The 22,678-nt window shown below is 55.8% G+C and overlaps 2 protein-coding genes across 7 annotated transcripts; one reads left to right on the top strand and one right to left on the bottom strand.

Annotated features, from left to right (window-relative positions):
* Positions 1 to 6: 6 nt before the first annotated feature.
* Positions 7 to 22,678, bottom strand: LOC128809807 (zinc finger protein 142-like). 5 transcript variants are annotated; one of them, XM_053982112.1, is made up of 19 exons: positions 22,616 to 22,678; positions 22,408 to 22,482; positions 22,228 to 22,330; positions 22,066 to 22,133; positions 21,283 to 21,373; positions 21,087 to 21,158; positions 20,234 to 20,374; positions 19,411 to 19,500; positions 18,776 to 18,910; positions 18,610 to 18,660; positions 10,388 to 10,456; positions 9,194 to 9,521; positions 8,026 to 8,649; positions 7,516 to 7,776; positions 6,250 to 7,062; positions 5,842 to 6,019; positions 1,990 to 5,206; positions 988 to 1,093; positions 7 to 622 (listed from the first exon to the last, which is right to left on the bottom strand). In XM_053982112.1, exons 1-19 carry the CDS (start codon positions 22,651 to 22,653, stop codon positions 123 to 125), a joined length of 6,960 nt encoding a protein of 2,319 aa, XP_053838087.1. In that variant the 5' UTR covers positions 22,654 to 22,678; the 3' UTR covers positions 7 to 122. The 5 variants fall into 5 exon arrangements, with proteins under 5 accessions (XP_053838087.1, XP_053838088.1, XP_053838090.1 ...); XM_053982113.1 differs by having other exon boundaries at positions 21,283 to 21,352; XM_053982114.1 differs by lacking the exon at positions 7 to 622 and having other exon boundaries at positions 1,091 to 1,308.
* On the top strand, positions 10,263 to 14,727 carry LOC128809810 (mitochondrial chaperone BCS1). Of its 2 annotated transcripts, none has more exons than XM_053982123.1 (8): positions 10,263 to 10,339; positions 10,938 to 11,314; positions 11,575 to 11,714; positions 11,830 to 12,024; positions 12,230 to 12,293; positions 12,650 to 12,819; positions 13,269 to 13,386; positions 14,061 to 14,727. In XM_053982123.1, the coding sequence occupies exons 2-8, from the start codon at positions 10,995 to 10,997 to the stop codon at positions 14,311 to 14,313; spliced, it is 1,260 nt and encodes a 419-aa protein (XP_053838098.1). In that variant the 5' UTR covers positions 10,263 to 10,339; positions 10,938 to 10,994; the 3' UTR covers positions 14,314 to 14,727. The 2 variants fall into 2 exon arrangements, with proteins under 2 accessions (XP_053838098.1, XP_053838097.1); XM_053982122.1 differs by lacking the exon at positions 10,263 to 10,339 and adding an exon at positions 10,447 to 10,806.

The raw sequence follows: 22,678 nt of genomic DNA, 5'->3' as shown, positions 1-22,678 counted from the left end.
TTCCTTTTATGCAGTTGTGTATTTTACAACCCATATACATATATGCCTGTATATACACACACATACATTTCTACAGCAGGTCAGTGCCACCACCAGTGCCTTAAAGGAGTTGGGATTCAGCCTCACTGTGGTGTGCCATCCTTCTCTGCAGGGCGCTCTCCTTCCTCCTCCATCCTGGGGGCCTCCTTGGCCTGGCTCTCCCTCTGCACGCTGTGAAGGTGGACAGTGTGTGTGCTGGGGTCCTTTCCCACACCCTGGCTAGGGTCAACAGCCCTGTGCTCAGGGTGATGCCGCTGGATGTGTTTGATGACCTGGAACTTCTGCTTGGCCTTGTAGGGGCAGTAGCGGCAGAAGAAGGGGTGCTCGTTGGTGTGCGTCAGGTAGTGGTGGCGCAGGCCAGCTGCCCAGCGGAAAGCCCGGCCGCAGGCGTTGCACACATAGGGCTTCTCCTCGCTGTGCTTCTTCAGGTGAGTCTTGAGGAGAAAGCGCGTCTTGAAGGCCTTGCCACACTGCTCACAGATGAAGGAACGGGCCTCCTGGTGCCGTGTCTCCTTGTGCACCCGCAGAGCGTCTGCGCGGTTGGTGCAGTACTCGCACTCGTCACAGCGGTATGGCTTCAGGCCTGGGCAACAGGGAAGGGGATGGCACCGGGATGGGGGCACCGTGCTCTCCAGTCCACGGGTCTCACCATCCCTGTAACAGAGCATAAGTCCCCAGGGACTTCCCCCTACATCCCATTTTGTTAGCAGGCACAGCAAGATCCCCATTTCCAAGGCACCAAATAGTGCCTTGTGTGGGTGGTCTGTGCCACCCACACTTCCCTCCTACCTGAGAGCACTGCCCCCACCCCATTAGCAGAGGATAATGTTCTGCCCCCTAAATGTCCTCCTCTGTCTCCAGCTGGGCCACTGGCAGAAAAAGAAGCATGGAGCAGCCCCAACACCCTCCCCAGTGCTCAACAGCTTGTCCTCAGTGGGCAGCACTCACCTGTGTGCTTTGTCATGTGGTACTTGAGCTGGTTCACCCACTTGCATTTGTAGCCGCAGTCAGGGCAGAGGTATTTCCTCTCCTCCTTGTGGATCCGCATGTGATACTGGGCAGGAGGATAGGGTCAGGATGAGATCATGTCCCCAGCCCTGGGGATGTGCAGGGCTTTGGGGTGGCAGTGAGAGGCTCAAAGACAGTTATGACATCTCCAGCTGCATGGGACAAGGAGGGCTGTGTGCTTTCTTGGCAGGCTATGAGCAAGGGGGATCCACACCAGGGTCAGGATGAGATTCCTCTACTGCTGAGGTGCTCTGTCCCAGCCTGTGGATGGCATAGGCTTTGCTCCCCAGTTTGATATGTAAGGCAGAGTCAAATTAAAACCCAGTCCAACAGAGCTGAGCACATTGCACAGCCTGTCCCAGCGGGCCCCAGGAGGCTCCAGCTCAGCCTGGCCATTAAAAAAGTCAATACTTCTTTTAGCAAAACCAGACTATTTCTCCCTCCATTACCCTATGCCTCCATCATCCACACATTTCCTGTTCTAGGAAAAGCCCTTTACCATGCATCAGGATGCTAATCACCTACAGCAATGAGGGCAGGGTCACACTCTGCTTCCAAGAAAGCTAGAGGTTTCCCTGCACCCTGTCTAACTGGCATCACAGAGTATGCTGAAGCCAGCAAGCAGCCAAACTTGGCTTTGAATGGTGCAACGCTGCACCCAGAGAAAGCCAGAGATGTTGGCAAGAAAAGAAGTGAACTTAAGATGGCTGCCACCTTCTTGCTTTGTTAAAAGTCTCCCTTGCCCTTAAACTGCAACAGCAGAGAAGAAATGTATTGTACTGACATGACTTTTATCTGCTTGACTCCTATTTCTGTTCAGTATGAGCCACTGAACACTGAGGATGAAACCTCCCCTTAGGAATTCTTCCCCATATCCCTGTGGCTGGATGCCCCTCAAGCAATGTAGATGGAGTAGGATACATTCCCAAGAAGAGCTCTTACCTTAAGACGTGAGGGGTCAGCGCAGGCATATTTACAGAGGTGGCACTTGTAGGGTTTCTCACCAGTGTGGATGCGGATGTGCCATGTGATCTTTTGCCTGTTCTTGGTGGTGTACTCACAGTCTGAGCACTTGTACATGCGGGTGCCCCCATGGCCCTTCATGTGCTGGTCAAACACAAGCTGGTGCTGGCAGGCAAAGTCACAGAAAGGGCAGTGCAGGGGTTTGTCCTGGGGGGCAGCCGGCTCATGGCTCTCCATGTAATGCTGCACCAGCTGCTGCCGCTCCTTGGCTGCAAAGCTGCACAGCTCACAGCGGTGGCTGAAATGCTGCGTCTTGTGCTCCTCCAGTGCCTCCCGGGTGGCAAAGGTCTCCTTGCAGGTGCTGCACTCCAGGTGTGGGTGCTGCTTCTGCACATGGCACTTGAGCGTGGCCTCACTGTGACACATGAAGTCACAGCGTGGGCAGCTGTAGGAAACCTTCTCCTCGTGCCGTCGCAGGACATGCTGCTTGAGGGCTGTCTCAGAACTGAAGCGAGCCTCACAGCGGGAGCAGCCAAAGTTGAGCTCGCCGTGGTGGCAGCTGTTGACGTGGCGGGTGATGTCGTTCTGCAGGTAGCTGCTGTAGTCGCAGAGCGGGCAGAAATGGGTGGGTGTCTTCTCATGCACGCGCAGGCGGTGGATGCGCAGCTTGGAGTTGGTGCCGAAGGTCTGGCTGCAGATGCCGCAGGCGATGCGCCCCACGCCGGTGTGCAGGGACTGGTGGGCCTCCAGGCGGTAGCGTCGCGTGGTGCTGAACTCGCAGTAGCGGCACTTGTGTGGCTTCACCCCCTCGTGCTTGATGCGGATGTGCTGCCGCAGGCACCGGGTCTGCTTGCAGGTGAACTCACACTGGCGGCACTGCAGCTGTGGCCGCTTGCTGTAATGCTTGCGGTGCAGCCTGCGGTGCAGCCGCAGGGCTTTGGCCACCTTGGAGGTGAAGGGGCAGGAGGTGCAGCGAAACTCACCCAGGGTAATGCAGCCCCTCTTCTTGTGAGTCTTCATGGCCCGTTCCTGGTGGCAGGTGAAGGGGCAGGTGGGGCAGGAGAAACGCTTCCTCTTGGGCAGGGTGGCTTTTGGTGGGGCTGCATCCCGAGGGAGCTCATTGGTCTGGTCTTTCTCAAGACGGAGTGGGTCCCCCTCAGGGAGTTCGGTCCTTTGGGGTTCATCCTCGGTATGCACGATGTGCTTTTCAGCACAATGGCTCTTGAGGGCCCGCTGGGAGCGGAAGGTTTCAGGGCAGTGGGAGCACCAGAACTGCTCCAGGTTCCGGCAGCCATCCTCCACGTGGGAGGTGATGGTGGTGACACGGGAGCACACAAAGGAGCATGCATTGCAGTGCAGCTTCCCTCCCTCCAGTCGGTATTTCTCTGAGGGTTTCCCAGGCTCGGAGGCACTAGCAGCTCCACCTGGCTCAGTCCCACCTCCTTGCTGGGGAGGCTCTTCTGCCACCTCTGTGCTATCACCCAGCAGGGATTTCTCAGAGGCATGACAGCCTGATGTCTGTGCCCCAGTCAAAGGAATGCCTGCTGCTTGTGTTTTATCAGGTAACAGTTCAGCTTCCCAAGGGCTCTCAGCATACCCAGACTCCTCTGAGCCTCCCTTCTCACTCTCTGCTGTTTCTGTACCATTATCACCAGGCTGGTCAGCAGGTGGGCACAGTCCAGGTGCCTCCTGATTGGTTGGTTTGAGGATCTTGTTGTTCTTCAGGAGAACAGGGCACTTCTTTAGGAGGTGGGTGTTGAGTCCCCTCTGCTGCTTAAAGCTGGCGCCACACTCACGGCACACAAGCGAGGCCCGTCGGCTCTGGCAGCTGGCTTTGGAGTGCAGGGACATGGATTTCTCCTTCCGCGTGATGTACGAACACTTCTCACACTTAAAGACCTGGCTCTCCGACTGCACCACCAGCATCTGCACCCTGCCCTCCAGCACCAGTGTCTCTGCCTGCTCTTTGTCCTGCTTCCGCAGAGCCTTCAGCACTGACTCTGAGCTGCCCCTGGCATTGTCACCAGAGGTGGGCACATCCTCTGGGACAGGCAGGTGGCCCTGTTCAGGTGTCTTCAGCATGCTGAGCCAGGCCTCTGGCAGCTTGGCTTGGCTGGTCTCTCTCCCCTCAGTGTGTGCCATGACCTTGTGGTGGTCTGAGCATGACCCCTCAAGGTGGCCCATATCCTCCTTTAGGGTGTCTTTTCCCTGGTTGTCTCCTGCCGCTACACTGCCCTTCACCACCTTGTCTTCCTGTACATCTACCTCTTCCTCAAAGTCTGGGACATCTTCAAGTGTATTGCCACTGTCCTCCAAGCCAAGGCCATCCTGGGAGCCCAGCATCTCATAGGCTCCAGGAGGCTCCTTGCAGGATAGCATTTCCACACGCTCTGGCTGGGTCACACAGGCTTGTCCAGTCAAGTTCTCCAGGAGAGGGTCAGACGAGACATTCAGTGCCTCTAAGTGCAAGGTGCAGCTCTCTGCCACATCTTCAGAAACAGTGAGCTCAGTAGAGCCTGTGGCAGCATTTCCTTGCATGCAATCATCTTCCAGGGCATTGCCAGCAATAGGACAGCTCTGCTCTCCCTCACCTCTCTCTGCCTCACTGCTGCTCTCTGGTGGAGTGGCATCCTGCTCAAGGAGGGGCACCATGAACACTTGCTGGTAGCTTTCTTCTCCCTGGGACTCCACCTGGGATGGCTTCTCCTTCATCCACTGCTCCTTGCCAGTGAGGGGGCAACTGGCATCCACATGCAGGGCTGCACCGACCTCATAGCCAAAGAGTGCCTCAGATGAGCTGATCTCCAGCTCCTTGCTGGCGTAATTTTCCAGCCAGTCCTTGTCACCAGGAATGTAGCCATGAATCTTGCGCTTATGGAAGAAGAGGCTGGTGTTACTGAAAGTACAGTATGAACAGAGGGCACAGCGAAACTCCTTCTGCTTGGTGTGCTTGCAGTTCTCATGGTTCAGCAGTGCCTGCTTGTACTTGGTCTGGTAGGTGCAATACTGGCACTGGAAGATAGGTACCTGGTAGTTCTGCGAATGCTTCGCCTGCATGTGCTTCTGCAGCTCGTACTTGCGCTTGCAGGCGAAGCCGCACACCTCGCAGATCAGGCTTTTACCCTGGTGCCGCAGCTTGTGGCTGCTCAGCTGGTCAGCACGGTGACACCGGTACGAGCACTGGTTACACTGGTACCTGCAGGGACAAGCAGAATCGGTCAGACAGCATGAGGAATTGGGGCAGGTGGAGCTTCATCAGGCACACTGAGCTCTCCTTCTCCATCCCAGACAAACAGGAAGGGGGTACTGTTCAGTTTGCCACATCTGACCTTTGCCATCCAGACAGCTCTAACCACAGGCAATTTCTCCCTGCTGCAGCCCTTGGCACTGCTGGTGCTTTACACGCCCTGCCTGAGGACTGGAGATAGATTCCCTGAGTATTCCATACAGTGACCGTGTCAGACACACACACTCTCACATGTGCACACCAACAGCACTTCCAGCATCCCTGGAGGCAGGCTAGACCCAAAGGAGGTGATAATTTGGCAGTCCTGAACAGGCCTTGACCCATAAACATCAGCAGAGCAATGAACCGAAGCTCATAGTTGCACCTCTGAGGTAATACACCTCCTTGGTGGCATAGTGACACCAAAAATAGCTTTGCCTCCACAGCACTGTTCTGTAAGTTCAAAAACCAAATTTCTTATGTACCAGAAAGGGCAGGGCAGACATGAGAAAGTCTGGCACACAGTGCAGCCAGAAGCAGACCCCTGGAGCAGGATTTGGGGAGCCCTGACTACGCTGCCAAGCCAGTGGAGCAGGGAGTCTTACCGGAGATCTCCGGTGTGCTTGCGCATGTGGACGTTCAGGTAATGCTTCCACTTGGTGATGTACCCACACTCAGTGCACATGAAGTTCTTGTCGTTGGAATGGGTCAGCATGTGCTTGGACAGGTAGCTCACATCCCGGCACGTGAAGTCGCAGAGCTCACACTTGTGAGGTTTCTCTCCTACATGCAACACACAAATGCCTTCAGCATGACAGCCAGATAAAGCAACATGGTAGGGAAACCAGCTCAGCAGGGAGAATGCAACAACTTCAGCCAAGTGATCCTGGGCTGGCAAAGCTGGTGGTGGGACCCAGGAACCCTGACCCAGCCCTCCCTGCCCACCCAGAGGCAGGACAAGACACCTTCCCCATCCCCAGGGGCTTTTGAGACCCCCTACAGGGGACACCCACCAGTGTGCAACAGCATGTGCCGGATGAGCACCCGCTTGTGCGCTGTGGCGAAGGCACACTCAGTGCACTTGTGGATCTTCTCATTGGCGTGCATCTTGCCCACATGGTCATGAAACTCCACAGGGTTGAAAGTGGCATAGGGGCAGAAACTGCACTGGAGCTGCTCGCTGCCCGGGTGGCCCTGCTTCTTGTGCTTGCGGAAAACGTGCTTGTTGGAGCAGATGAAGTCACACTGCTGGCAGTGGAAGGCATAGTGGGTTTTCCGGTGAGCCTCCATGGCCTCAGCCGTGCCGAAGAGCAGCGAGCAGGCATGGTACTTGCACTCCACCGCCTTGATGCCATGAGCATCCTTGAGGTGACGGACAAACTCCTTACGGTCCTCTGCACAGTAGTTGCAGTTCCCGTGGAAGCAGCTCAGCCTCTTGGGCTCAGCTTTGTGAGTCTTCAAGTGCTCCTTGAGGGCCTGGCTGAGCCGAAACTTCTCCTCACAGACAGGGCAGGAGTAAACATCAGAGTAGAAATTGGAGATGTCCTCGTGCATGCTGGCCATGTGGCGGTTGAGAGCATTCTTCTCCACTGAGCTGTAGTGGCAGAGTGGGCAGCGATGAGCCTTCTCGCCTGTCTCCCGCATCATGTGTATTTTCAGCTTGCTTTTGCTGGTGAAGTACTTGTGGCAGTTGGGACACTGCAGGCTGGGGTCAGGGAAGTGCAGGTGGAGGTGCTCTACCAGGTGGGTCCGCTTTTTGAAGCACCGCTTGCATTCGGGGCACATGTGGGTTTTGTAGAGGAACTCAGAGCCTTCTGCAACATCCCCTGGGGGAAAAAGAAGGGGGAGCAGTTAATAGGGAAAAGAGAACACAGGCAGATGTTCTGTCCCTGATCCAGTTGTGCCAGGATGAGGATTTATACACATGGGCAGTCACACAGCCACCACCTACTCAGAGAGACTGTCCCCACCCCAAGGCACCAGCACACTTCAGGTGAGTTCTTTCCAACTCAACACTGGCAAAGCACAGCCTACATCAGGCCTGCCCACGTGGCCCCAGTCCCCAAAGCCAGGCAGACCTTTGCCTAAACCTGGCAGTATGTGTAACAGGAAAAGAAGATACATATTTGCTTGGGCAGAGGCTGGGGGAACAAGTGCACTGGTACATGCAGGAGATGTGAGGTCACCCACCAACCTGGGCCACATTTCCCTGCCAGCCCTGAGGATGTAGTCCTTGTTCACAAAGCCTGAGCAGCTCCTGGTAAGGCCCTGCATCATACCTTTGAAGTGCTGTGCCTGTGGCACTCCAACTTTTTTGGGAGCTGCCTTCCCATCCTCTTTGGCCTCGGCTTCACAGGGGCTCTCGCCATCCTCCTCTGGTGACTCATCCCCACTGCTGTCCGAGTCCTCTTCTCCAGCTGATGCTTTCTGGCCCTTCAAGGAGCTGTTCCCAGTACCTGCAGGCTTTGCTGGCCTGGTTTCTGCTGTGCTGGCTTTCCAGCCAGGGTGGCAATCACCTGGCTCCTCCTGCCCTTCTGATGCTGCTCCAGTGGGGAAAGACAAGAGATCATCATGTTCCATGCAAGAGGAAACCACTCTCACACACCCACACACATGCAGAAAAAAACACCTGGCTGAGATGGAGGGCACAAACTGTGCTGCAAGGAGGCACAAACACAGGGCTCCCTGCCCTCCAGCTTCACCCCCCACTCCTCCAGTTGTAACTGGGATGCACAGACACAGCCAGCCTCTGCAGCACCCACAGGTCCCAACCCCTCACCCAGCCATACCTGATGGCAGGATGCAGCACTGGTCAAGGCTGTGGGGGTTGCCTGTTGTGGGCATCTCAGAAGGGGACTCTGTGGTGTGACCCTTCCTGTGCTGCCAGAAGAGCTTGGCGTTGGCTGTGATGAAGTCGCAGTGGCCGCAGTGGAAGGGGAGGTGTGTCCGGTGGTGCTGTTCCATGGCCTGGCGGCTGGGGAAGAGCAGCGGGCAGGCCCTGCAGGCACAGGACACGGGGGAGGCCCCATGCAGGTGGCGCAAGTGACTGCGCAGTTGCTTGCGGTCCTCTGTGGTGAAGTGGCAGCCCCTCTCGGGACAGGGCAGGGCTCCCGACGGGGCACGGTGGGTCTTGAAGTGCTCCTTGAGTTGGCCAGGCTGCAAAAACGCCTCCTGGCAGACAGGGCACAGCAGGCACTCGGGAGCAGAGCCCTCCTGTGTGCTAGCTCCAGGCAGCTCTGAGCCCCTGGGATCACTCTGGCCCTCGCTGGCAGAAGCCAACAGTGCCTCTGGGAGTTCCAGGTGCTCTTGTGGGGGCAGCAGTAGGCACTGGTGCTGGGACAGCAGGGAGGCCTCTGAGAAGCTCTGGCCACACCTCTCACAAAAGTACAGCTCCACCACTTTGACCAGAACCTCTGCAGAGAGCAAGGGATGAGCGTTAGAAGGAGCTTTTTCCAGGCCCAGAGCTTGGGACTGGTGGTTCAGTTCCAGCTCTGGACAAGGAGAATAAATCCCTCTTGCCACAAATTACGTTTTGGGAATCACTTCCCCTATAAGAGGGGAAATACCACCATCTAGGTGGCCACGATAACCAGTTCTGTCCCTCTCCACTTTGAAGCATGCAGAGATGAGAGGCTGGCCTGGCCCCATTCCTGTTAGGATGTCCAGTGCCCACACTGGACCCACGTGGGAAGCATGCTGGGGGGTAGTAGTTCAGGTAGAGATCTCTGCCTGATCCCTGCTGACAGCCTGCAGCAACCCCCTCACGCAGCATGCAACTCCCACAGTCACTCTCCCCATCCACACACCCAGCTGGTGCCAGATCTGTGCTCAATGGTAGCACCAGACACATGATGCAGGGTCAGAGATCTGAGGGCACCTGGGACAGGGACCCTGGCCAGACCTCTCTAGCTGTGCTGACTGCAGTGGGGCCCATTCTGCACTCCCTGCTCCCCATACCTGTGGCACTGGCCGCGTTGCTCAGTGTCACATTGCCAGCCACTGCCTCGATGAATATTTCCACATTGCTTCCTTCAGCGTGCGCCCCTTCCCCAGGCATCGATGCCTCTGCCAGCAGCAAGTCCTGGCTGGCAGCCAGCGGGGGTGTCCCAGCCAGACCAGCGCTGGCCACACCAGGGCTTCCCACGGCTCCCACCTCTCCCGGTGTGGGCAGGAGCAGCTCCGAGCACAGGGTCTCCATCTCCCTGCTGGCACCCTCTGATACAGTCACTGCCACGCTCATTGCCACTGGGCACTGCCTTGGCGCTGGGCTGGATGACCTCTCAATCTGAAACAGAAGAAAGCACTTTAAATGAGGGACATCCCAGAGCCCAAGAGGATTTTGGGAAGCAGCCAGTCTCGAGGCAGGGTGTTTCAACGCTGGCTCCTTTCTGCTGTGCCCCAAGCAGGCTGCTGGCAAGCCCTCTGTCACGGGGTAGACAAGACTGCAAGGACACCTATACGTTCTCCCCGAGCCCAAAACCCAGGGCTTGCTCCCTGGGTCCAGCTGGGCCTCAGAGACCCAGATGACCCTCAGAGCCACGCCCAGCCTCCAGTCAGCAGGTGCCCCCACGAGTCCCGCGGGGCCAGGCTCCCCCCAGCCCCTCGCCTTTCACCCCGGGCTGTCCCCCAGCCCCTCACCCCAGGCTGTTCCCGGCCCTCCCAGCCCCTCACTCCTCACCTCGAGCTGTCCCCGAGTGCCCCCAGCCTCTCGGCCCTTACCCAGGGCTATCACCGAAGTCCCCTCAGCCCGGGCTGTCCCCGCCGCCCCGGGTCCCCCTGCCCCGGCACATCTCGGTGGTGGTGACGGGCGGCGAGAGCGCCGCCCTTTGTGCCTGTCGCGCAGCCGCTCTGCCCGGCCCGGCCGGCCCCGCTCTATGGTGCGGCCGGAAGCGGCGCGGGCGGGAGCGGAAGCGGCGCGGTGCAGGTGAGCGGCGGCGGCACCGGCTGGAGCGGGGCGAGAGCGGCGCGGGATCCTCCGCGGAGCGGCCGGGGCTGGGCCTCTGTTGCGGGGAAGGCCTGTGTGGATACGGGTCTTTTGCAGGGGAGGGTGGGGCTCCTGCAGGGGGAGGCTGCGGGACCCTGCCCACGGGACGCTGTGCCCTGGTAAGGAGGAAGGTCACGCCTTATTCTAGTGAAGGTGGGATTGTGTACCTGAGAGAGCGGAGCGTGTCTGTGCGTCTGGCGGGGAAGGCTCCCCCTCGATCCCAGTACATGGCAGACCTGCGGAGGGAGGTGGAGAAGCTTCAGGTCCCCGGAGCATGCGGCTATAATCTAGACATGGAGGTGTGCCTTCTACCACCGTGCCCGTTCTCAGCAGCAAAGACCCGGCTCTTGGCTCAGCCTGGGGTTTGCTTCAGCTTTTTCAAACGATAAATCTTAAATAATTGCAGTGCTTATGATTTCTAGCTGTTCAGATAATAAAACCCTGTAAAACTCTGGCCTTCTTGTTTTTACTGAGGAAGCTCCAGATGCTCCTGTGCTTCTTCAAGAGCCTCCTGGCCCCCTCCTGCTTGGCTCACCCAGTGACCTGCAGAGAGGGAGAAGGTTCCTGCAGCCAGCAGGAACACTTGGTAATAAGCACAGATGTGGGAAATCCAAACGTGCCAGGCAGCCCTTCACCTTGAGGCCTGGCCATGATAAAGGGCAGGGAACTGTGGGTGATCTGTTTTGCTCCTTGCTACCATTCAGTCTTTCCTCACAGGTTTGTTGCCGGAGTGCAGAAACAATGCTGTGGAAAGGAGCTGCCTAACCTCTCACAATGCCCTTTTCTGACTTTGTCTTAGCACTGAAGGACAACCCATATTTCGGGGCTGGGTTTGGCCTCGTCGGGGTGGGCACAGTCCTGGCAGCAGCCCGTAAGGGGGCCCAGTTTGGGCTGGTGGCTTTCAGGCGCCACTATATGATCACCTTGGAGGTGCCCAGCAAGGATAAGAGCTACCAATGGCTGCTGAACTGGGTCTCCCACCATGCCAAGCATACGCAGCACCTCAGTGTTGAGACATCATACCTGCAGCATGAAAGTGGGCGTGTCAGCACCAAGTTCGACTTTGTCCCCAGCCTTGGGAATCATTTCATCTGGTAAGGGAGGGTAGGGGAAAGCAGTTTGGGGATTGAGCCTCACTTTTGCAAACTGGGGGGCCTGTAGAGGCAGTGGAGAGGGCCCTGCTTCCTTTCTGGGTCTGGGATAGGGCAGAAGATGACGAGTAGCAAGAGCAGTCTGTACTGAGCAGTGTGAAATGATTTCCTTACATGAGATGAGTGTTCTTGATGCATGAACCAGGTGAGGCACAGCTGAGTGGTGCTGGATCACTGCACACCCACCTGTCTTCCTGCCCCAGGTACCGCAGGAAGTGGATTCGCATCGAGCGCAGCCGGGAGACGCAGATGCTTGACCTGAACACAGGGACCCCCTGGGAGTCTGTCACCTTCACTGCACTGGGCACTGACCGGGAGATCTTCTTCAATATCCTTCAGGAAGGTCTGTAGGGCAACTGTGTGGGGTCCTGCTGGGAACAGCCTTCTCCCCGGAGATGCCCAGGGCTTCACGGGAGATCCTCTTCCCTGGCAGCTGTCCCCTCTGCCTCTCTCTGCAGCCCGGGAGCTGGCGCTGCAGCAGCAGGAGGGGAGGACGATCATGTACACGGCCGTGGGAGCAGAGTGGCGTCAGTTCGGCTTCCCCCGCCGCCGGCGGCCCCTCAGCTCCGTGGTGCTGGAGGAAGGTGTGTCAGAGAGGCTGGTTCAGGACGTGAAGGAGTTCATCAACAACCCCAAGTGGTACAGTGAAAGAGGCAAGGCTCTGGTGTGGTGGGCTCTGTACGGGGTGGGGTGGGGAAGGATGCTCATGGTCCTCTCTGGAATTGGCTGTGGAGAGATTTTTCCCTGCTGCTTACCTTCCCTAGGTGTATCCTCTTTGTGTGCTCAGCACAGCACCACAGGAGGGAGGGAGCACAGAGCAATCCAGGTGGTTATCCTAAAATAACACTCTCTTCTTAGGCATCCCCTACCGAAGAGGCTACCTGCTTTATGGTCCTCCTGGATGTGGGAAAAGCAGCTTCATGTGAGTACTGTCAGCTCCCTGCTCTGGGCCACAGCAGTCTTGGATGAGAGGGTGTGGATGAGTTTGGGTTTGGAATACAGGAGTGGACTGTGCCTTATGTGTGGTGCCTATTGTAAACATTTGCACTGCTGGCACCGTGACAGGTCAGGGTGACAAGCCCTTTGTGCCCTTGCTTTGTACAGTGCTGCATGGTATGGCTGGACTGAACAGGGGCTTCCACTTGCCCCTCAGATCTGATCCTTGCTGGGAAAGGAGCCCTCTGCCCTCTCCCTTACTGCTAAAGGGAGAAATGTGATTTTTCCTTGACTGTGGGCTTTCCCACTGTGATTCATCCTTGTGGTTTGTGTCCTTTCCAGCACAGCCCTGGCTGGGGAACTGGAGTACAGTATCTGCCTGCTGAGCCTCAGTGACCACAGCCTCTCTGATGACCGGCTCAATCACCTCCTGAGTGTAGCACCGCAGCAGAGCATCATCCTGCTGGAGGATGTGGATGCTGCCTTCGTCAGCCGGGACCTTGCTGCTGAGAGTGAGCACTGCCCCTGTTCCTGGGACAGCAGCAGGAGGGAGGTTCTGTGGCTGTACCTGGAAAATGTTTGGACTCTGGGCTGCTCAACTGCACCAGCAGAGACCAGGAGTGGGGGGATCTCTCAGGCCTCAGGGCTTAAACTGGAACTTATCCAGTTTTGGCTAGGCTGTAAAAGGGAATTTGGATCCTTTATCCTCAGGCAAAGGTCCTTCTCTTGCCCAGCTACTTTCAGGATGACAGAGAAGGTGGCTTTCCTTCTCATTCTCTGTATTCCCATGGTTGTGTGTGGGCAGGGGAGGTGAATGTGCTGCCAGCTAGGCAGAGGGTCAGCCTCCAAGCAAGGAGTGAGTGGGGAGCTTGGCATAAGCCTCAGGTGATAGGAAGGTGGCCCACAAGCCTGTGCAGGGTTAGTGGCCAACAGCTACAATCTCAGACGCCTCTGTTCCCAGACCCGGCTGTGTACCAAGGCATGGGGCGCCTGACCTTCAGTGGTCTCCTCAATGCGCTGGATGGTGTGGCCTCCACAGAAGCCAGGATTGTCTTCATGACCACCAACTATGTGGACAGGTCAGAGCTGCTGCTGGGAGGGAGCGGGGTGGGTAGCACAGGAAAACCTTGCTCCCTTTTGCTGGGCTTTATTTATTCAATCCTCCAGCATGAAGACTGGGGGTTCAGATTTCCTACATCCTCCCTTGGGATGCAAACCCTTTGATTGCTGATCAGGATCACTTTTGCTGGAGCCTCAGATGCCTACTTGCTGTTCAGAACATGGTTGTGTCCTTCAGGAGTGGTACCACCTTCCTGCCTGTGGGGAGTTGCAAGTTTTGGGGTTGTGTCCATGCTGTGAGTGAAGCGCTAGCCAGCCCACTGGGTTGGTGGGATGCAGCCTGGGCTCAAGGTGCCTGGACAGCTGCTGTGCTGTGGCAGGCTTGATTCACTCCAGACCGAGCTGGCCTAAGGGTTTGTTCAGAGGTTGCTTATGGGACAGAGACGGGCAGAGCTGTTTTCCAGGACATTCTTGTCCTCCTTTGGAGTCAGTCCTTCCCCAGCTCGCTCCTTTCTTTTTGGGTTGATTTCTCCTCTCAATCTCCCGAGGGATGAACCTGTTTGCCCTCTTACCATCTCACAGTGCATGGCACTTTGCAGAAAGGACAGGGGCTGCGCTAGTGTGGATAGGGGCTTCCTGCAGGACACACCCTGAACAGATGCTTTGATCAGGTTTTCCCTTTGTCTCCTGACAGGCTGGACCCAGCTCTGGTGCGTCCTGGCCGTGTGGATCTGAAGCAGTACGTGGGCCATTGCTCCCGCTGGCAGCTCGCCTGCATGTTCCAGCGCTTCTACCCCGAGCAGCCCCCGGCTGCAGCCCAGCGCTTCGCGGAGCAGGCACTGGCAGTCTCCAAACAGATCAGCGCTGCCCAGGTGCAAGGCCACTTCATGCTTTACAAGACGGACCCTGAAGGAGCCACTTCAAACATAAGCTCCAGCCTACTGTGACAGGGGCCAGCTTTCCCTTGTGACACTGAGAGGACTGGGACAAAGATTTGACCATCCTGGGGATGCCATGAAGCTGCCCACCTGTAGACCTCTACCTCTCCTATGCCTTGGTTTTGGAGAGTCAGAGCTGCCAGCCTCACAGCAAGGGAGGGAATCCGGCTCTTGCTGCTCCCCAGACTTGGGTGCTACTGCACCAGCCCTGCTCACCAGTGTGTGCCTCATGTTGGGATTGCTGTAAACTACCAAGGCTCCTGGTGTGAATCCCCTTCCTTATGGGTCAGCCTGGAGGTGTTCCAGAAGGGAATTTCCTTTGGGCAGGACATTGGGGTTCTACACTGCTAAAAGCATCTGGTCTTTTTAAAGGCCAGTGGTCTCACTGGTTTGTGAATATCCTCTGTGAAGTGCACAACACAACTCTTGTCTCTCTGGTTCATTTTCCTGTTAGTTGCCCCTCTAGCTGCTGCTCCACAGCCCTCCTGACTAGGGCCTGGAAAGGCCAGTACTGCAATTCCAGAGTGTTCCTGAAAAAAAGCAGCTCCCAAGAGACAACTCATTGTCCCTTGGGCTCCAGGCTGGCACTACTGGTCCTGCTGAGTTATGATGCCAAGCCACAGATCTGCTTGGATATTGTTCCTAGATGGGCATGATTGCCCTTCCCACCAAAGGAGATGTGGGGCCCTGGAGCTGTATGAGGGCAGATGAGAGGCCTTGGTCAGTTACAGTAGATCTTCCCAAAAGCTCTCCCCTTCCAGTCTCTCTTTCAGAATCCTGAAAATCAGTTTCCCCAGAGTCAGTCCTATGTTAATGTGGTCAGTTTTGGGGGTTGCATCACCTTGCTTGGGCTGGGGGAGTGGATTCCAAGCCAAACCCAAATTGTAGGTCACTGCTTAGCCCTTCTCTTGCCTCTGCCCTGTGGGGCCAAGAGCGCATGGCAATACACAGGGGCACAGTCAATGGCACCTGGATGGATTTTGGTGCAAATAGGCACTGCTTTAATGCAACCCCAGACCTGCACAAATGTTTCTGCAAGTGAAGGAGCAGGATGCTGCTGGTTGGCATCTCAAACCCTGTGTTTGGCCATCCTGCAGAGGCTGGCTGCTCAGATCCAGCCTCTTCCCTCAAAGCTGGGGGTCATAACTGGCCAGTGAGTGACTGGCACATGTCCCACAGCAGCCTGGGAGGATGGGGAGTGTTTGTGGGGGAGCCAGAGGGACCTGATGCCACCACACGCAACATGTCTTGCTGCTTGCTTTTAATAGTGTTAATGTTACAGATGCTGCCAGTGCCTTTCTGCCCGGCCTGAGGGCTTTTGCCAGTTAAGTCTCACAACAGCCTTGTGAGGTAGGTGAGTGACACAGGTGGACACCAAGCAAGGGGACCCAAGTCAGCGTGCAGGTTCTCTTCCTCCCTTCTGACCTGGAGATTTGGTTTGTTTATCCCAAATTCATTTCCACATACTGTTGCAAAATGCTCTCGGCTCCAGGCTGACAACACTGAGTCAGAGAGGGCCCTTACTAAAGCACTATTCCCAGGGAAAAATCCCTTCCCATTAACACATCTAGCATTTGATTGAAGTTATCCAAGTCCTCACTCTGATTTTCACAGCTGAATTCCCATGCTCCAAACATGACACGATGTTTCTGCTGAAAGTAATCCTGTCTCACCAGAGGAAGCCAAGGAGCTTCAGCTGCTGTGAGGGGCAGAGATCTTCCATGTTTCTTTCAGGACACAATCAAACGCCTTTCTTGGAGCACAGCAGTTTCACCAGTGAAGGCAGGAGGCAGCAGAACAAGCACCAATTTCAGGTAAAGTTTGCGCCTTTTCACCCAAGTGTGGGCAGGCCATTCCCCCAGAAACCAGCTGAACAAGGACTGAAGGAAAATTAGGGCTCTCTTCAGGGCACAAGTGCTCAGCCCTCATCCGCAGGAAGGCACAACATCTGCCTCTCAGATCACCCAGCCCAGGACAGGTACTATAGGCTCAGGCCAAGGAGGGAGAAAAAAAAAAAGGATTATTTTAAAGTATTAGGCTTGAAAATAAACCAGTGTTGGAAATTTAAGCACAGAAGGTTCTTGAGCAGCAGGTTTAAACAACCCCTTCAGCTCAAGACCAGGCATGGAGTAAGCAGGGCAGCAGATGAAGAGTTCTCAGTCAAGAAAGGGGGTAGTGCAACTTTCATGTGCCAAAGCTCAGCCAGACAGACGTGTACACTGGAAAATGCCCTCCTGGCACACACTGCTGTTGGTTTCCTGGGGATCTCACATGAATCCATAGAGGCAAGTCCATTGTAGCACTGCTATTTTTGCACTTAGCAGAAGGAGGAAGACACTAACAACCCGTGTGTGGGCACAAGAGATGGGGGACAAGGCACAAACAAGTGTGAAGGAATCAGTATTGTCCTGGTGAGGCAGAGAGCTTACACTAAGCCGGGCAAAGCAGGGAGCTCTCCTGCCACCCAGGAGTGCCAGGGGAAGGTCTCTGCCTCAGCCCTGGTTGTAGGGAATGGGGAAGGAATTGAGAAATACCAGGGATCAAGACCTTTGCTCCAAAAAGTGACAAACAGGAGCAAGAGGGCAAAGGTAACAAAGGGAGCAGGTTCTGGAGAAGACCCAATGAATTAATTTAATAGCATTGCCCCACTTCAGAGGCTTGGGATCACTCTTCATGGCTTCTAAATGGGACACCGTTTACATCTGTGGAGCAGCAGCAGATGTAACTTCACCAAGTTTAAACAGCAAATCCTCATTTAAGCAACATCAGCTTGAATATTACAGGAGGGTAAGCTGTATCCAAAATATTGGGGCATGTCTTCACTTCACTTCTGGGTTGTCAGAAGTGCTAAGAGACAGCCTGGCCTTGGAAGGGGATTCTGACACATACAGGTTACAAAGCAGAGTACTCTCTTCTGAGGTTCCCCCCATCAGCTTCAGCCTGCACAAAAGCAGCTGAAAGGGCAGGAGCTCCAGCTAAATATGGGCTTCCTGGAGAAGCAGGAGCCAAGGTGAAGCCTTAGTCACCAGACAGCCGTGACCTGCCAATGTATTGACTTAAGCTTAATTTGGATGTCCTGGCTGGGACTGAGCAATGTCCTGTGTAATAAGGATTTGCCTGGCCAATCCCAGCAGTTGAAGAGATGCTCTGAGAAGGAATGGGAGACAGAGCAAGTGGAGCCGAGCTGCAAGATACTGCCCTGGCACTTGGCACCACCACAGCTCCACTGGCTTCCAAGGAAGGTCTTGCCACACTTTGGCTTTGCCATGGCACCATGCTGAGCTCAGACCCTTTGCTCTGTAGGTGTGCATGTTTCTTGGCATTTCACCTACAGGGACAATAGCTACAGGTCCCCAAAGCTACCTCTGTCTTCTGGGTCCTCTGAGACCAAGGCTGATACGATCTGTCAAGGTTCCACTTCTCCAATGCTGGTAACAACCAGCTGCTCATGCCATGATGCCTCACACTGCACATACCCTGGTGACACTGCCTGTCCCAAGCTGTCCCATGTGCCATCTGCCTCCCCCCTTCTAGGGGGTACAGTATCTGCTTACTACTGCTTCATCAGAGCCTTCATTGTTCTCTCCAGAAACAGCCCTTTTTTCCCCCCAGCCCAGCCCCTCATCATTCCTGCTAGGAACCACTCTCCTTCTCAAGATGGGCTTCTCGATGTCCACTGGGCCTGAAAACCCCTCGCCCTCTTGGTGCTCTGGGGTAGGAACCACGCTCCTGAACTCTGGACCTCTCCCACCTTCCACAATCCCAGGGCCTATGGTGGCCCTGCCAGTTGGGGGCAGCTTTGTGGTCACTGCAGTTGAACATCAGGTTTTCCTTTTTCCTGCCCCGGGCCTCAGTCCCCTTCTCTGTGCTCCATTTCTCCACGTCATGGTGCTCCTCTTTCAAGTCCACAGTTTCTGTTGCTGGTGAAGGGTCTTCATGGCACAGCTCCCTTCTTTCAGCCAAGGGAGCAGCCCTGCTTCTACTGGGAGGCTTTGAAAACTCCTGGCTGTGCCGTCCAGCAGGTCTACGCTCTGCTCTCTGGCTGAAAACCCTGGGCCCCCTGGAGCTGTGCAGTGGATAACAGGCTTCCTCTCCTGATTCCTGCGAGCCGCTGCACAGCTGCCTGCCCCGGCCTCTGGAGCCTGGCCTCTCCCCTCTGTGCCTCTCCCTCTTGCTCAGTTGCTCTCTGGGCACAGCACACCTCTCAGGCTGCCCGGGTTCCACCCTGGCCTCTGACACTCCAGCTGGCTCGGGAGCCGAGGCTTGGCTGGGCGGCTGGGGCACATCCACAGCATGGGCACTCACCGACAGCTCAGAGGCAGTGGCTGCTTGGCCTGTATCCACAGCAGCTGGAGGCTGAAAGTAAAAAGCCACTGGTTAAGAAAAGGACAGGGGTGTCCCACAGCAGATGACAGTGCTTGGTCCTGCAGCCCAGAGCCCCCTCAGAAGCTCTCTGCCCCCAGTGCCGTACCGCCTGGAGGCTGATGAAATATCGGTTCCTCTCTGCCTCGGGGTCGATGATTCCCCCTTTCTCTTGCTGTCTCTTGAAAATCAGGCGCAGTTCTTCCTGGTGCTGCAGCACCTTGGCATCTGGCCTGTATGGCTCCTGAGCAGAAGAAAGCAAAGCAGGGTAAGGGCTCTTTCAACACCTAGCATGGATAGGCAGTGGCAGGGCTGGGAGCTACTCCCCAAACCCTTCTTTGCACAGTGCCAGGCAAGCTGCTTCCTTCTGCCACACTGACCAGGCCTACAGATGCATGGGAAATCCCTGGACAGAAGCCGAGCATCCCAGTGCAAACCCACTGTTTCTGCAATGACTGCCTTGGGCCATCCTGCTGTGGGGCAGGATGCAGAGCAGCTGCCATCAGGTCACTCTCCTGACCTGATTGTTTCCCAGTGAGTGCAGGGATGTTCCCCATGGCAGAATCACCTCTCCCTCAGCACATCTGCTCAGCTCAGGGCTATCAAACTGAACCTGCTCTGTGAGCTGCCCTTTGAATGAGGAATCTAGGAGGACCTGAGATAGAGTGTGCATGCATTGCAATGTCCCAGTTGAAGCCACCCATTGAGGAGGCACAGCTGGGCAGGTGAGCCCCCATCTCTTACCAGAGGGTGCTGCGGGGGCGGCGCTGCCTTCAGAGCACAGAGATCGTAGACCAGGGTCTCCCGGCAGACAGGGCACTGCACACCAACTTCCTGTGGGGAGGCAAGAGATGATAGCAAACCCTGTCTGTGATCCAGCTCACGCACTGCCCCATAACCCCACCCTGGAAGTGGAACAGGATCGTCTTCTTCACTCTTCTGGTAAGGAAGCCCAGAGGGGTTCCAGCAGCATGAAAGCAGCCTGGTGTCTCAACAACTGCTATGGAAGGTGTCTCCACATAAGGCATGCTGGGATTTGTGCTGACTGCTTTACAAAGCACCCCTGTCAACACATATAGCTTCAGCCTAGGATGTATTTTTTTCTGCTCTGAAGTGGAATGTGTCATCAAGGCAGCATTCTTTGAAAGGGTTTGTAGAAAGGAGCCTTTGATTTGTTCCATACTCAGCTGTGCTGTTTGCTCTGTAGCTGACAACTGTTCCAACATGTGCTAGGCAGGTATTATCACCCCAAAACACAGGTCATTTGTGTTTACCCTGCTGCAACCCCCCACAGTTGTGGGGGGTTCAAGGACTAGGACTTGGGAAGGAGCGAGCCCATTTTCTAACTTCTGTGGTTGCGGAAGTCTAAAAATGCAACTCCCTTACCCCTCACAGAGCAGGCACTGACCCAGAGATCCAATAAACCCAACTTGTTTGGTCAGAAAGGGCCCTTGGAGATAACTTAATCTAATCCCTGTTGATTCTCAGCACAGGCTCCACGTGTCAAAGAGGGTGATACAGCTGTTACAACGGTCTGTGCAGGGGGCCAAGGAAGGAGGCCCAGTACCTGTTTAGGGGATGGGGCAAGGTGCTGCTCTCTCTCCTCCTGCTGCATGAGGATCTCCTCCTCCATGTGCTGGGCATAGCGGGCCAGACAGTGGGAGTGGAAGTAGTGGTAGCACTGGGTCTTTGTGAAGGCTTCTTTCTCCTGTCAAGAGAAAAGGGCATCTTTGAAGGATTTCTATGCAAAGAGTTGTGTAACCACCCAGTTGAGCTGGGTTTTCACTTCCATGTCAGTGGTATCCATGGGGAACTACTGCTAGCAGAGCCACCCAACATCATCTGTTGGGCTGCACCTCCACTCCCTCAGCAATTACTGGGATGCTGCTTCTTGTTTCAAATGTTAGAAATGCTCCTAATGTCAAGATGCAAAGATTTTATGACTGATTTCTCTGTATGTGTTCCTGTGTAACCAGCAATCTTCCCACCTGACGTGTTCTCCTTCCTAGGCAGGTGTTGACTTTCCTTGCAATCTGGTAAGGCCTGCTCCCCTGTCCCCACAGACCTCAGCACCTGCAGGGATATGGTCTAGTCCCTCCCGACCACCTGTGTGCTGAACTCAAGGTGAGGTGTAGCCAACACAGGGAACCTGAAATGCACCATCAACTAGCCCCAGTGCCTATGCTTCTTTGGAGATGCTCCAGCATCTCTCGCTGCCCTACGTCCATTTTCCATAGAAGATTATCTAGAAGTTGATGGGAAGAGCAGCAGGTATTGCACTAAGCAGGACCCTGTGCAGAATGGGAGGCAGTGGGCTGCTGGTGTACATCTTGGCCCCAGGCTGATATCCCAGTGTCAGACTTCCTGTTCTCTTGCCTAACTTCCCAGTCAGTTTGTGGGGTCAGGAGACACATGCCTACCTGGAATCCATAGAGGCAGATTACACACTGTCCTTGAGGAATATTGTTGTCAGTGAGGATCTCTTTTCCCTTCTGTGAAAGCATTAAAGCAAACGTTTTACTCACTGGCCTGCCCATGGGCTCAGGGATGTCCCACCCCTTGGGAAGTCAGAGATCAGTGTCTGTGGCTGGTCACACCCAATCTCCTCACTCTCACCTCGATCAGTTCATAGAGCACCTCTGTCCCCAGCCTGGCTTCAGCAACACTTCTGAGGGTCTGGGAAATCCTACAGCAAAGCAGCAGAAATCTTTAACACAAATTTAGCCACACCTTTTCACTGTCCCACATACCTGCTATCCTGCCATGATGATAGGAGGAAAAAAGAGAGCACTGGCCTTCAGGCTTTGCTTGGATCACAGGATGGGCACACACGCACACACATATTCACGTGCTGTCCTGGCTCCCCACAAGCCAGTGCACAGGAAGCCTTTGTTATGACAGAACTTGCAGGAGCAGGTTTGCTGATGGCCTCAGCTTGAGCTCACCCAGCACCCTTTGGTTTTGGTGAATCCCAGGCTTTGTTTATCTGACGGCAGCCCCTGAGCAGGTCTGTTGGGAGCCATGTCCTCTTGTACTGCTGGCAGGCACCATGGTCTCTGCACACATTCCACTGTGCCAAGGGCCAAAGCACAAATGCAACAACGGGCTGCCCAAGGACTTGGATCAATCCCACCTCTGTCAGGGCAAGACCAGCAACTTTCAAGGCCCCAGGGATTCAAATAACATTTCAGGGGAACCACAGGGGAATAACCACAAGGTGGACCCCTCTGTGTCAAATTCAGCACCAGTGGCTCCTGAGAGATTTAGGACAAAGTGATTTAGGGACCTGTATCCATCTGTTAACCAGACACAGGAAGTCGTGTGAATTAGAGAAGGCTTGTCCATCCTCCTGAATCTCTGGAGGAAAGGATTGCCACTCTCCACCCTCCTGGCACTCACTTTTGAATTTGCTCATCTGACAGCCCCCGCGGATTCCTGATGGAGATCTCCGGAGCTTTATCAGGATACTAGGATAAAAGAGAGACACCCAAAGCACAACAAGGAAGGTGGAGAGGCCCGAGGCTTGGAGGTGCAGGGGCGCGGGGGGCGCGGGCAGCCTACCTGAGGGGGCACGGAGAGCACCAGGGTGAAGCACACGTACTGGGAATCCTGGTCCTGGGCCGTGGCAGGGTGCAGGGTGATGCTGATCTCCCAGGGCTCCCACCTGGAGAAGCGGCAGGTCGGGGTGAGGAGGGCGGCGCGGGGCCGGGCCGGGCCGGGGATGGGGAACGCGGGACGTACCTGCCCAGGCCCCGCGCCACCTGCAGCTCCTCCAGGTAGATGGACTCCAGCACCTCCACCTCCGGCGGCAGCGCCCTGCGGGAACCGAGCAGGCGGGGGTCAGACGGCTCCGGCGGGCTGGGGGTGCGGGACAGCAGGGGTGCGGGGACCGGGAAGGTGCAGGCACGTGGGAGGGTGCAGAGACCGGGGAAGGTACGGGGGCTGTTACCAGTCCGTCGCCTCCGCTTCCTCACCGGCCGCCGCCATCTCCCCGCTCGCCCCGGAAGCGGAA

Source organism: Vidua macroura, chromosome 7 (genome assembly GCF_024509145.1).
Source record: "Vidua macroura isolate BioBank_ID:100142 chromosome 7, ASM2450914v1, whole genome shotgun sequence".
NCBI lineage: Eukaryota > Metazoa > Chordata > Aves > Passeriformes > Viduidae > Vidua > Vidua macroura.
The sequence above is the reverse complement of the archived record's forward strand: the minus strand, read 5'-3'. Positions and strand labels throughout refer to the sequence as shown.